The sequence below is a fragment of the Capra hircus genome, chromosome 2 (assembly GCF_001704415.2).
Source record: "Capra hircus breed San Clemente chromosome 2, ASM170441v1, whole genome shotgun sequence".
Classification (NCBI taxonomy): domain Eukaryota; kingdom Metazoa; phylum Chordata; class Mammalia; order Artiodactyla; family Bovidae; genus Capra; species Capra hircus.
In genome coordinates this window covers 113,609,332-113,624,148 of record NC_030809.1, presented here as the reverse complement: position 1 = coordinate 113,624,148, position 14,817 = coordinate 113,609,332, and the positions used below count along the sequence as shown (strand labels likewise).

Below are 14,817 nucleotides of genomic sequence, written 5' to 3'. Positions count from 1 at the left end.
GTTTGAGAGCAAGATTGTATATATGTGTATGTATGTATATGTATTTCAAACATCAGTGCAGCATAACTAATTTAATGCCAGTGCTGTGAACTATATACTGAATAGCTCTGTGTGGGCTTTGTAGTCTACAGGGATATCACATTATTAGCAATCATATCTGCTTAGGCAAAGCTGGCTTCTACAGATGGCTGCTTTCAAGTGCAAATGAACTGGTTAGACGTGTCTTGTTTAATACATACTCAAGATTCACAAATGGGTATTGATTTTTTTTTCCAACCAGTGTTTCTGATAGCAGTGGAAATGGATTAAATGGTCTCCAGAGAATTTAAAGGAACACTGTCACCTTTAATTAGTAGTAAACTTGAGTCATAACAAAGTATATAAACTTATATTTAATATGTCATGCCAATTATGTATTTGATTTAAATTGTCTATATAGTTTTATAACACTGGACTTTAGATTCTCAAAACAAGTAGCACACGGCCTTCCATACATCACAACTTTGGAAAAATCATACAAGAGTATTGTGTGTGTGTGTGTGTGTGTGTATGCCTTTTAAAATGTTAGGGTATGTTGACTTTTTAAAAATTAGCTTCATTTTTAAAAGCACTTAGTGATTTTTATATGTGGTCTAGATAATTGTAATATGCTTACTAGGGCTCTGTGACCTGGTTTGTTGATTTTAACCTCAGATGTATGATCTCAGTCTTGTTTCTGATTAGTATAATTGCACTTGACTTTGAACACTCTTATCAATATCTTCAAAGGGAAGTACTAATCTTGTTGGTCAAAGGTTTTTTGTGTTCTCGATAAATTCTAGCAGAAGGAAAATACTTTTGAGAATTTTTTGTTTTTCTCAAAGATCCTCAGGTCCTCTGTGTTGAGTGGTTGATGTCAGGTCACGTGGGACAGGGTTGGTGGTGTGCAGTGTTCAGTGTAGACGTGTAGATGTTGAAGAGCCCGTTGTGCTGAGGATGAAGTGTGTGTGCTGTGCCCTGCGGGGAACCTGAGTCTCTGTGTAACTGCTGCTTATTTGTATAAGAATCACCAGAAGATTGCTCATCTTGATCTGCATGCCAGCAGGTGGAATCAGTTGCTTTGCCGACTGATTTACAAGTGGAAAAAAAAATCTATCTTTGCATTTCCAACCTGTTAGAGTCTGCTTGTAACTAGGGCCATTAGTCAGTAAACTTCTGTGTGTTGAATTTTAGTATACACCACTGTGTATGGTCATTGTCAAGATCAGATTAAAAACTACAAAGAAGCAATTTAGAATCTGTAATTACAATTGATACTTGTAGCATGCTGTGTCTTTGGCATCATCAGTATCACCAAAGAATTTCTTTAAGTAAATATTGCAGCTTTAACCTAGCTATATAATCTTTCTTTCCTGCCTGGTTTGATCTGTTTGTTACAGTGACTTCCCGGATGTTTGCAGACACATCAGAAATGTACCATAAACAGCATGTAATGAAACTTAATGATATTGGTATAATTACATTTATGTACCAACAATTTAGTGGAGAATACATTATGATTATGTACGTATGGAAAATCTAGTGCTGCCCAAATCAGGAATACTTTGCTTCTCTCCAAGTCTAGTTTTGAACTTGTGTGCCTTCCTGTTTTTTTTTTCCTTTAATTTGACCCAAGATGTAAAATACTTTTTGCATGTGCTCCTACCATTTACCTTATATATTTCGTTGTAAACTAACACATTTTCTTTGTATTTCTTATTTACAGGCTGCTGGAAAGTACAGACAACAAGGCAGAAATTATATTGTTGAAGATGGAGATATTATCTTTTTCAAATTTAATACACCTCAGCAACCGAAGAAGAAATAAATTTTAATTATTGCTCAGATAAATGTACAACTCCCAAAAGGCATATACTTTTTTTTTTTATCAAAATTCCTGAAAACTGAAAGGGCAGGTAAAGTTGGGGTGATGGGAATCTTCTACAAACAATTATTTTTATTTGTTTTAAAATTAAAATACTGTGTACCTCCAATGAGATGCAAGTTCACCAAATGTGAACAGCTTTGCTTTTCACGTGATTAAGACCCTACTCCAAATTGTAGAAGCTTTTCAGGAACCATATTACTCTCATGATACTTCATTAATCTCCATCATGTATGCCAAGCCTGACACATTTGACAGTGAGGACAATGTGGCTTGCTCCTTTTTGAATCTACAGATAATGCATGTTTTACAGTACTCCAGATGTCTACACTCAATAAAACATTTGACAAAACCAGCCTTGGTGTGTTTGGGGATGTCTGTATTGACTGACTGTGGTGTGCTGAATGCGATACGGCACCTGGCGGTTGCTGATTACAGAATTTTAAGGCATGTGTATGACACAGTAACTAGCGTGTGGGGCAGCTGCAATTGTATCTTAAAAGTGGGTCTTTCATAGGAATCAGAAGAATAGTATACCAGGGATTTGTCTCCAGAAAGTTAATTAATTTGTAGATGGACATTTATTGAAAGTTGATAGCAATGATATCACAAAAGATACATCCTAAGGTGACTATGACCAGAAAGAAAATACTGCTGGGGGAAAATTCTACCTCAAAAATTAAAGGATTTCTTATTGTTGTTCTGACCGTGTTGGAGAGAATGTTCATTTTTAATTATTCCTTTGTAATTATTGTGATGAAATTGTTGTGAAAACTAACCCATTCATATCTGGTGAGTTATAATTTTGTTTCAATTCAATAGTGAGTATAAAAATTAGTTACTAAAAAGATTAGATCTTGAAAATTATGAAACTTTTAAAATACTTGCTATTAAAATATTTTAAGATGAGTTGAAACTTTAGCATGTGCAAGTTAAGCACTTTACAAAATTGTAGCGGAAAATTCTGAAAGAAAAATATGGTTAAGTAGTTATCTGGAGATCGTTTGCCACTTAGCCTTCTTCTCTTATGGTGACAGTTGCAGCATTCCTCCCTGAACCCTCCCTTTCTCTCCCAGTTAACACTCCTGCAAGGCTGCCCTTGTCCCCACCCATGGCCCTTTTGTGCTCCTCTGATCAGAGGACCATTTCAGTCAAGTGCAGACCCCCAACTAGGCGAGCTCTTGCCTCTACTGTGTTATTTTGTTACATTAAAGGTAAAAACACACATAAACTTAACATTGAAAGTTACTTAATGTGGCACAAAAAGCAAGAAGTGATTTTAAGGGCAATTTGCTATAAAGGGGGCTTCCCTGGTGGCTCAGATGGTAAAGAATCTGCCTGCAATGCAGGAGACCTGGGTTCCATCCCTGGGTCGGAAAGATCCCCTGGAGAAGGGAGTGGCAACCCAGTCCAGTATTCTTGCCTGGAGAATTCATGGACAGAGGAGCCTGGTGGGCTACAGTTCATGGGGTCATAAAGAGTCAGACACAACTGAGCGATTAACACTTTCATTTCTTTCACTTGCTATAAAGAGGAAAGGGTGCTTAAAGAGGATTTGATTGAGTAATGAATACAGTTTAGAAGCTCTTTAGTTGAGTATGTTCTTTATGGGAATCAGATACTGATATTCGTTTGCTAACATAAAAATCACAAGTGTAGCAGGGAAATAATAAAATTAAGTGAAAAAAAAATTTTTTTTTTCAAGAATTAAGTAAAACATAAGTGAAACTCGGGTACAGTTGCAGTTGACCAAGTTTGCAGTGAAAATTCCTGTTATACTTCTGAATTGGAGAAATGTAGAGATTTGTGGATTGTTTGGGATTTCACCAATATAAGAAGAAATCCAATCTCTTGCTTTTGAGTCCTCTCCAAAATAAATTGCATAGATATCTTACAGAAGTTTGGAATCTCATTTAAAAAGCTTCAAGATTGTGTAATTTTACTTTCTCTTAACTTCTAATATGACAATTGCACACTGCAGAATAGAAGTTTTAATAAGAGACAGGAGTTCGTTTTGAGGTAACTGCCTTCATTAGGGCTGAAATTAAATGCTGAGGATGTTTAATTTGGTTAGAAGTCCTACAGTGTTCTGTATGTGCATACAAATTTTTGTTTTTTCTACAAAAGTTGAGAATTCCAAGAACTTTTGTATATAGATTAACTGGGTATATGCTTATGTATCTTCATGTTTTCCCTCTTTTAATATTGGTGATAGTTAATGTATTTTTAGGATTATAACTGAATTTTTTTTCACTTATCTATAGATCCATCTTAATCAGATTTTTTGGTAAGAGAAATTTGATTTTAAAAAGTTCCCAATAGCATTTTCATGTCATTTTTATCATATCACCTTCATAACTTCACTTTGGGCTTGGCTCAAACCCTATTTTGATACCACTCAGGGGAGCATTTCTGTATCTGCTTTCTTACACAGATAGTAGAGTTGCTTTCATGCTTTGGCAAGCAACCAAGGAGGGAAGAACCTGTCATCAGGGGCCTGTGTCTGTGGCCTGCAGGGAGGGCCCGTGGAGCCCATCGAGTGCAGCGTCTTGCCTCAGGAGGGTGAAAAAGAGGGATAAACATGATGTGTTCAGTTTTTTTGGTCCTCCTCCTGGTCTTCATGCAAATTGCCATTTTTTTCTGGTGAAATAAACCATCTCGGTTGCCTTAGAGTATAAGGAGTAGAACAAATCTTCATTTAATTTTCAATCACATGTTCCTAGTCCTGTTGGTATTGTTTTACAAAACTTAACTCTCTAGATCATAAGTATAAACTATTTGTTTGAGGAAGGTTGTTTGCAGGTTATCTCATCCATCCTGTGTGGATTTTATTGTGAGAAAGGAGGGTATGCTAGTTGTCTACCACAGTGCATTCTTTATAGTTTTAAATAGAGAATAGCTGGGCACCCAGCTGCAGGCTATCAGGCAGACTCTGCAGCTAGATAGAGGTCATGTGACTAAGTTCTTGTCAGAGGAATGTGAATGAATGCCTTAAGACCTTGGAAACTGCTCCCCTCAGGAGTTCCTTTCCTCCCAGAAAACCCACTGTTAATAACGCAAACAAAGACAGCACCTTAGCGGACCGCAGAGCAAAGGTATGGCAGGAACCTGCATCTCTGAAGGACTGTGGAGCAGAGCACACAGGACCTGACCGCTTCCCTTGGGACTGGTGCGTGAACGGGAAATAAACTGTACTGTTCTTCAAGCTCCTGTATTCGAGCTACCATATTTATTTTGTAGCAGCTGGCTTTTTACCTAGGCACATATAGACATTTCCTGGCCTTGTCTCCATTATACCTTCTTTGGGATCTGTACCTTCTGTTCTGTGTTAAGAGCACAGATTTATTGGGTGGAAAGAGCTTCTAATCCAATCTGGATCAGGCACCACTGCTACTGCTTCAGTGTTGCCTTCTGTAAATTACTCCTCCTGTCTTGGATTCTTGACATGTTTAATGAAGATCATAGACTAACTGGCCTAGTGTAAAAGGACTAAAGAGCGTTCCAGATACATAATAACCACACAGTAAATGTAAATTCCATATAGTTACCTTTAACATCACCCCAAAGTGTAACCACTCTTAAACAGGCCTTATGAACCACACACGAGAAGACTATAGAGCATGTATTTCTCAAATACCTGTCCTGTAGAATAAATGTTAATACTTTATTGTTGCTAAAGAATATTCTGAAAGAGGAAATAGTTGCATTGAGTGATGAATGTTGATATTTTGCTAATAACATGCCAGGACCTCATCTAAATCATGGAATTCTGAGGCTGAAAATGTTGTTTCAGAATATCTTGCTTAATTTACCTATCCTATAAATAAGAAGTAACTGAGGAGCAGAAAGATTCAATAATACTAACCATAATGACAAGTCATAAAATAATAAACTGTGTTGCAAAGATTATAAATTCTATATTTAGAAGTTGAAATTTTCACACAGAAATTGATTATTACATTTTCAGAATAGCCACAAAATCCCATTCAACACAATGTAAACTGAAATACCATAGGGCGTTTTGGACAGCAAGGGAAAAAGAAAGGGTAAGGAGATCCAGACATCTCCAGCTGGCAGTTGAGGTCACTGACAATCTGCCCACGGCCTGTTTCTCTCTCATTATTACTTTTTTTGTAAAGACACAAGGAAATTAAATCCCTTAACCAAATAACACAGCTCATTATTTGTCCAAGAAAAAAAAAATGATTGTAATTTTTAGACCAGTACAGTAGAGCATTATTTGCATTGAATGACCCAGTTTGGCCTTAATGAATAGTAACAAGTTTGGGAGGGTAGAATGGAAATCCCCCTGGCCTGAATCACATAAACACCAAAGGTTTCAGCAGTCCGCGATTTTCCCGTTAATCCAGCCTAGGATATCCATGAGCATTATCTAAAAATAAATAAATGACTGGGGATGCTTAGAGATAATAGAATATCCAACAGACCCTTGTGGTGCCTCTGTTTCTTCACCTTACCCTTCCTCCTTCAAATTATTATTACCATGAGAATCATAAAGGAGTATTTATCCTAAAGACGTAAAGAATGTGGAAACTTAAAGAAAAAACAGCTTGAAAAGTATCCTACTTGGGACTTCCCCTGGTGGTCCAGTGATTAAGACTCAGCACTTTCACTTCAGAGGGCACGTTTCCATCCCCGGTTAGGGAACTAGGTCCTACATGCCACTCAGCACATGTGTAAATTTTCATCCAGCTGTACAGTCAAGATTTGAGTACTTTACTGTATCTAAGTTATACCTCAATTTTAGAAAGAAAAGAAATGCACCCCTCCATTAAATGATTGCTTGGTACAGCCCTTATATCCAAAGAGTGACTGGCAATGTTGAGTCTTTGTAAAGTGCTTATATACTTTAAATTTTTAAAGATGTTGGTTAGTAATAATATCAGTATATAAACTATAGACAAAAGAATTGTTAATGCTTAAGATGGACACAGTCACAGTTGAATGGGAGGGATCTCAGAAACTATGATAAAAGACTCATTCCCATAGATGAGAAGGTAAATTATTTTCTGTGGTCCAAAGAACTGAAATCTATATCAGCTGTAATAAGATTCCATTGTAACAGCAAAAACAATTGGAAACAATTTAAATATTCATCCATATAGGAAAATGGTGAGATGAATTCTGAAATATCCATAGAAAAGAATACCTTCAGCCATTAAAAAGAATAAAGTAATCTATATGAGCAGCACAGAAAGATTTCTCACTCGTTTTGCTTTGTGAAAAAGTAAGTGGCCGAGCGATATGCATAGTGTGGTCACAGAGGTCACCTTCAATTAGTTGGTGTGTATTCTTGCAAGTGGTTGTCATTGTACTTACATATATGTATACATCTGCATATCATGTTCAGTTGCTAAGTCACGTCTGACACTTTGCAACATCGACGTATGTTTTTCCATAAATGGGATCATAGTTGTTACGCAGTTTTCACCCAAATAACTGAATGAATGTTTTAAAGGCAGTGGATGAATAAGAAAGCATCTAGAGGTACATCATATCTCAGAACATTCGTGTATTCCTTTAAGCCAAGACGCGGAGAAGGGAAAGTATGCAGCCATCAGAACAAGCAGGGTACAAGCATCCCAGGCAGAAGTAGGAGCAAACGCAGAGGTTGGGAGGCAGGAAAGGACCTGGAGTTTGGGAGAAATGAGGGGGCAGAGTGGTTAAAGTGTAATGAGTAAAAGGTTCTTGCTTATGCAGGACCTTCCACTCATGAGAAAGTTCTGACGTCTTATTCTGACTTAGGTAAAAGTCAGATTAGCTCTTAGATTAAAGAGTTTTAAACTATATGGATCTACAATCTGGTTTATATTTTCAAAAATCACCTAGAATCTCGACCCACCTGCCATCATTCCCAAAGAGATCCTGGGGGTAGGAAAGGGGAGTGTCGGAGGTTAGAGAGTGACACCCAGCATGTGTTGCTGACCAGTAGAAAAATACTGTGAGCCATGTATATGACTTAGATTTTTCCAACTGCCACGTTTTTAAATAAACAGTGCATTTTGATACAGTATTTTATTTAACCCAATATATCCAGTTTTATCATTTTAATACATAATCAACCTAAAAATTGTAAGTCACTTTCAATTTTTTTCATACTAAGTTTTCGAAATTTGGAGTGTATTTTATACCTACAACACTTTGGCTTAAACTGGACGCATTTCCAGTGCTCAGCAGCCACATGTGCCTTCGTGGCCGCTGTAGTGGACAGTGAAGGTCTAGGGCTTTCTTTACCCTTCCTCCTCAGGAATTTAGCCTGAACTCTATCTCCAACTGATTTCAACAGAGCATATAAAAACCCACTGTGCTTAGACTGGCTGTGTTTTCATTTAAGGCTGAATGTAAAAAGTATGATAAATCCTTATTCCTGCCTTTTTTTTTTTTTTTAAGAAAAGAGGGTGAGGGGGCTCACTGGCTTTAGAGCAGGACACAGGAGAGATCGGTTATAAAAGGTACCAGTGAGATTGACTCTTGACTTGAACAAAGAAGAAGTGGCAAGATGCAGCTTGATTTGATCTGCTTATTGGAAGAATTCACAAGACACATCGATGGAATGGATGAGAGGTGGGAAGTGAAGAACTGAGAATGACTCCTAGGTTTTTATTCTGAGCAAGCAGATGCTTGGTGCTGCCAGTTACTGAGATGGGAAAGACCTGGGAGAGGAGCAGGTATGGGATGTATATAAGGGTGGGAGTCAAGAATCTTGAATGTAGGTGATACTGCCCAACTTTAAGATTTACTATGAAAGTGAAAGTGAAGTCGCTTAGTCATGTCCGACTCTTTGTGACCCCGTAGACTGTAACCTGCCAGGCTCCTCCGTCCATGGGATTCTCCAGGCAAGAATACTAGAGTGGGTTGCCATTTCCTTCTCCAGGGGAAAGATTTACTATAAACCTATACTAATCAAAACGGTGTGATACTGCTGAAAGAATAGACAAATAGGTTAATGAAACAGAGAGCCCAGAAATAAACCCACATAAGATACAGTCAACTGACCATTGACAAGGATCAAAGGCAATACAACAGGGCAAAGATTTTCAACGAATCTTTCAAATGGTGCTGGAACCACTGACATCCACATACCAAGAAAAAAGGATCCTGACATAGACCTTACCCCTGTCACAAAAAATAACTCAAAGTAGATTACAGACCTTAATGTAAAATGCAAAACTATAAAAATCCTAGAAGATAACATAGAGAAAATCTGCATCACCTTAGGCATGGTGATGATATTTTAGATACAACATTTAAATATGATAGTTTAGATACAACATATAAATACAATATTTTAGATGAATTGCCCAAAGATGGCAATCCATCAATGAGCTGGACTGCATTAAAATTCAAAAATTATGCTCTGCAAAAGACACTGTCGAGAGAATGAGAAGACAAGCCACAGACTGGGGGAAAATACTTGCAGAAGATATATCTGGTAAAGAACTGCTACCCAAAATACATTAATACAAAGAACTCCTAACACTCAACAATAAGAAACAACCCAGCTTTAAAATGTTTTAAACATAGGTGCAAGGGGCTTCCCTGGCAGTTCAGTAGTTAAGACTGTGCTTCCAGTGCAGGGGGCCTGGGTTCAATCCCCAGTCAGGGAACTAGATCCCACAGGCCACAAGTAGAGTTCACCTGTGTGTGCCGTGCGCTTCGTTGCTCAGTCGTGTCCCACTCTTTGTGACCCCACAGAGTAGCCTGCCAGGCTCCTCTGTCCATGGGATTCTCCAGGAGTGGGTTGCCATTTCCTTCTCCAGGGGATCTTCCCAACCCAGGAATCGAACCCAGGTCTGCATTGCAGGCATTCTTTTTACTGACTGAGCTAGGAGGGAAGATTTCACATGCCATAACTAAAGATCCTGCAGGCCACAGCTAAGATCCAGTGCAGTCAAATACTTTTTTAAATGTAAGTTCAAGACGGGTAGGTCTGGAGTTGGCCACTACCTACATCTGAAGCTCAGAAGAAAGTTTGAAGCGCAGATATAAAAATTTATCAATAAAATCATCACTATATGGATGGCATGTAAAACCTGAGGATTAGAGGTCACCAAACTAGAAAGGAAAGAGCCCAAGAATGAGCCTCGCCAGACCTCAAGAAGAGAAGCAGCTAATGAGGTCAAAAAAAAAAGGGGAGTATGGACAGAGCGTCCAGGAGAAGCAGATTCCAGAAAGCAAGCAAATGTTGGTTGACAAGCTCTGTTTCATTTGAAGCAAGTCGGGATTACTCTTTTGAGAAGTTTTTCCATAAAGGAAACAAGAAAAATGGGGTAGAGGCTGGAAGGAGATGTTCAGGCATAGGGGTTTTTTGGTTGGTTGGTAGGTTTTTTGGTTTTGTGTGATGGGGAATACTGGAGCATGTCTGGGTGTTGATAGGTATACTCCTGGATAGAAGGAGAGTTTGAGGCTGGTAAGGAAAGAGAGGAAGAAGAGGATAGAGGTGTAGTTTTAAGAGGGTATGGGGTGAGAGGGTTCGATCTGGGGAGCCCAGCTGGAGGGACTGCCCTTTGGTAGACACAAGAATGCTTCTTCCACTGGCAGAGAGGAGAAGACAGTGAGAACCTGAGGAGAGATGTGGTTTTTCCCAGTGATGTTCGGATCAAAGCCGTAACAGAGGGTGTGTGAAGAGAGCAGGTTTGAAGGGTTAGTAGAAGCTTTTCCACAGCCCTCTTCAACTTGCCTCTTTGTTTTGATTTGTTTTTAACCAAGTTTCCATGGGCTACAACAGCCTCCTGTAAGCCTTCATTCATTAATCCTTTATTTATTGGGTCGTGGGGAGGCGGAGGAGCGCTTGGGGTTCGAGTCAACTTTAGAAGGATTCCAGTTTCAGCAGGGACAGGGCACCAGCTGAGTGTCAGTCCTGGGGGAAGGGCATCTTCTCGCCCCTTGTGCGCCTGCCCTTTTTACCTTTTTCCAGGGAATAGGAGATACCAGCATTTAAGGTCATCTCTCAGAAAGCTCTTTATCTTTCTATTTTTGTGGGAAGATTCCTCTGTTCTTTCTCTCGTAGGCCTGCCCAATCTGAGTAGTTCCTGTTTAGAGTAACTACCCTTTTCCAAAAAGTTTCAGTCTCAGTAGAGAATAGCAGTCACGCCTGCTGCTATCAGCGATATCAATGGAGTTATGGGTGTGTGTGTACAGTTCATAGTCTTTCATTTCAGTCCTTTGAAATCTCATGACAGTGCAGACCAGAGAGCACCCCTCGGACTCTTGTGACTCTTGCCTGAGTGGATTAACTAAGCCTGTTTACTAATATCTTTCGGCCCCCTCTGAAGACCCTCATCTTTAGAATTCACTGCTCGCTCTGCTTTGAACAAAGCCTTCAGTTTGCAGCTCTTCTGATCACAGCGTGAGAGCAAGCATATTTGCTTTGGTCAAATTTTTTAAGTGATTTCAGCCATTTGGCTTATTGTATTTGTATCATTTGGGGCTGAATTCCAGGGACCACTGGGACATCATTCCTTTTTTACTTGAAAATAGATGTAATGAAGAAGTGTATTAGATTTGGCCAAGTTTTATTTCCAAGCAAGGAGCCTGTCCTGTGGCTTAACTCCTCCAAAGTCTGATGTCTGGTTTCACTAAGATCTTTACCCAATTTAAACAGAGTAACAAATGAAAGATAGATTTCCTTTCTTATGCATGCCTTGAATAGTGATGACCCGCTAAAGCCCTGGAACCAATGTCTCACCTTTTACCTGCTAATGCCTTTAAATATCACAAACACTGTTGATTACTTACCCATAACCATCTCACACCCCCTTTTCCTTGCAAAAAAAATCTCAGTTTTGTTCAACAGAGAGTAAGGGTCTCCAGCTCCAGGAAGTACAGTATTACTGGTTTAAGTTCATCATGTAATCTCTCTTCCCCTTTGCCAGGACAGGGATAAGCAGATGACCCAGGTCTGACCTGTGAAATGTAGAAGGGTCTAGGGAGGGGGCTTGGCAGAACTTTGGGGGGAAATTCCTCCCTGATATAAAGACCAAGACAAGAAGACATTGCTCCCCTCTTTTCCCTCCTGCTCTGAGGGACTTGGAGTGAATTCCTCTGTACATCATTCCTTTGTTATTTGAAAATCGATTTAGTAAGGAACTGTGTTGGAATTGTGGGAAAGGAAAGCCAGGAAAGACATGGACAAAGGAGGGTCCCTGACTGTTAACCAATCCTGGGTCAGCCTCCTTCCAGATTCTTGTTTTTTACAAGAATTACATGCTCTCATTGTTTAAACTGCTTCTAATTGAGTATTCTGTTATTTGCAGCTAAAAGCCTCTGGATACACCTGACTTCACAGAACTTTCTTTGCTCAAGAGCATCTATAGCACTCCTTATCCTGACTCAATAAAAACAATTCCCCATCTTCTACTTGGCTGTTAAACCATGGTTTCTTAGTAGCTTGTTAAATATAGTTAAAGATCCAAGAGAATTATAACAGCAAAGTGTTTCAATTCTTCTGATTTTCTAGTGTACTTTGGCTAAGTGGAATAATATAAATAAAATGATTTTTCATTAACTGAAACTATACTAAATGTAGAAGAGAGAATGCCAGTGTTCTCAAATAGCCGTTTTAGAGTTTTCTTCTTTAAAGTGTTTTCAACCTTTCTGGTTCAGAGTGTGAGCTCTTAATTGAGTCAGCCTTTGGGAATTATTGGAAACCAACCATAAACAGCTTCTGCTATTGCCTAAGGCAGTTACTAGGGGTTTTCTTTTATTATTGTTGCTATGAAAGCTCACCTGTCTTATTAAAAAACCCCAAATAGCCTTCGTCCTTTATGGCTTGGCATTTTAAACTTTATTTGTCCATAACTTCAGCACTTCACTCACTTTTACTACTAGAAACTTATATTTGTTCTGTATTTAATATTTTTATCACAGTTTTCTCCTTTCTAACCCATTCATATCTTTACACCTTGTGTCCCTGGAAATGTGGCCAAATCTCAGTTTGAGAACTACTGGGTCAAACGGAAGACGATAATACTGTCATTTGTAATTAACTACTAAAAGTACATCTTCAGTTTACCAGGTTTTCTGTTCTTTCATATCTTTACCTGAGAATACAATTAAGGTGTTTGGGTTAAAACCAGCTCCAGGAAATCCCTGACATTTTGTAGTAATCAAAAATAGTCATAAAGTAACATTTTCTCAGAGCCTAAAATAAACCATGCAACAAGCCTGGGTGGAATAAGCACCTCTTTCTCTTCATTCTAAGTTTTAGCTTTTATGTTGGCCAAGGCAGATTTAGTTACTGATGGTAGGTATAAGCTTATCTGCTAACTAAATGAACTGGTGGAGGAGGGAGAGAGGGGAGGGAAGACTGACAAAAAGAACAGTGACCAAGTTAGGACATAAGCACTTCCAGTAAACTCCGTCAGTGCGGAATTTGTAGGCCAAGGCACATTTCTGCAAGTGATTTATGGAATTTATTTTCAAATTCCACATAGAGTGCTAATTACATAAAGCAAGATGAATAATTTATCTTTCGCATCACTGGAGCAATGACTGTAAACTTGTTCATTAAATCCAGCTATCAGGTACGAGCCAGGCTTGTGCCAACTAGTAAAGACTATCACCCACTTGAAACATAAGCCCATGGAGGAGGGGTTTTCAAGTTGTCTTGATTTTATCCACAGGACTTTACGGAGGTGACTGAATGACAACATGGAGAGGCTAATAGTAATGCCATTGAAAGAGTGCTGTGATTACTTACATTTCCCAAGAGAAGAGAGCTCACCATAGCATGTCGGGCCTCACAGGGAAGCACCAGGTTTGGCCAGGAGGCAGAGCAGCAAAGGGAAAACGTGGGCCAGACTGCTACTGTTTTCTCCAGGAAGATGTCAACAATGCTGGCCATTAATCTGGGCCTGGGATAAACGGATGTTTGTTTAGTTGCTCAGTCATGTCCAACTCTTTGACCCTTTTGACTGTAGCCCGCCAGGCTCCTCAGTCCATGGGATTCTTGAGTCAAGAATACTGCAGTGGGTTGCCATACCTTCCTCCAGGGGATCTTCCTCACCCAGGGACTGAACCCATGTCTCCTGTGTCTCCTGCACTGCAGGCAGCTTCTTTACCCACTGGGTCATCGGGGAAGCCCAGTGGATGCCAAGTAGACAAATATAGAATCTAAGAAAGCACAGAGGAAGAATCTACAGGATCCATGAGTCTCAGTCCTCTTACATGAAAACACAGCTTAGAAACTATATTGCATACAGACAGACATATGGAAAACCAACCACATAGTTATTGCAGCTTTTAATTATAGAAATGTTCAGTAAAGAATTTGGCCTCACCCAAAGAGAGGTCTGCCCTTTGTCCTCAGCTTCTGGGATTAATCTGTGTCCTTTGAGTAGGGCCCAGGATGGACACACTGGATACAGCATGGGAGTGGTGTTTCCAGAAAGACCAGCCAGGTAATTTAGGATGGGGCTTATGTCACACAGTATCAACCTATGGGCTGAGTTCAACCGTATGGGCACTCATTCATGCCTACATAATGAAACCTCAATAAAAACTCTGGACACTGATGCTCAGGTGAGCTTCCCCTGTAGCCAGTACTCCATACATACATGGAGATGCCTGCAGCGAAAGGCAGCCTAACTCCACGGACAGGATAAGGGAAGCTGCACATCTGGAACCCTCCCACACTCTGCCCGCTGCCTCTCTTCCTTTGATTTTGGTTTGTCTCCTTTTCCTGAAGTAAACCATAGCCATGAGCATAAGAGCCCCTCTAGTGCATTATCTGGAGAAGGCGAAGGCACCCCACTCCAGTACTCTTGCCTGGAAAATCCCATGGGAGGAGCCTGGTAGGCTGCAGTCCATGGGGTCGCTAAGAGTCAGACACGACTGAGTGACTTCACTTTCACTTTTCACTTTCATGCATCGGAGAAGGAAATGTTACTTTA

The 14,817-nt window shown here is 39.6% G+C and overlaps 1 protein-coding gene across 1 annotated transcript in view; it reads left to right on the top strand.

Annotated features, from left to right (window-relative positions):
- OLA1 (Obg like ATPase 1) overlaps positions 1–2,258 on the top strand; it is a 165,714-nt gene extending 163,456 nt beyond the window's left edge. Inside the window, exon 11 of the mRNA XM_018064821.1 lies at positions 1,745–2,258. Within this exon, the coding sequence (XP_017920310.1) occupies positions 1,745–1,846 (102 nt within the window). The 3' untranslated portion in view covers positions 1,847–2,258. The remainder of the gene's footprint in view (positions 1–1,744) is intronic.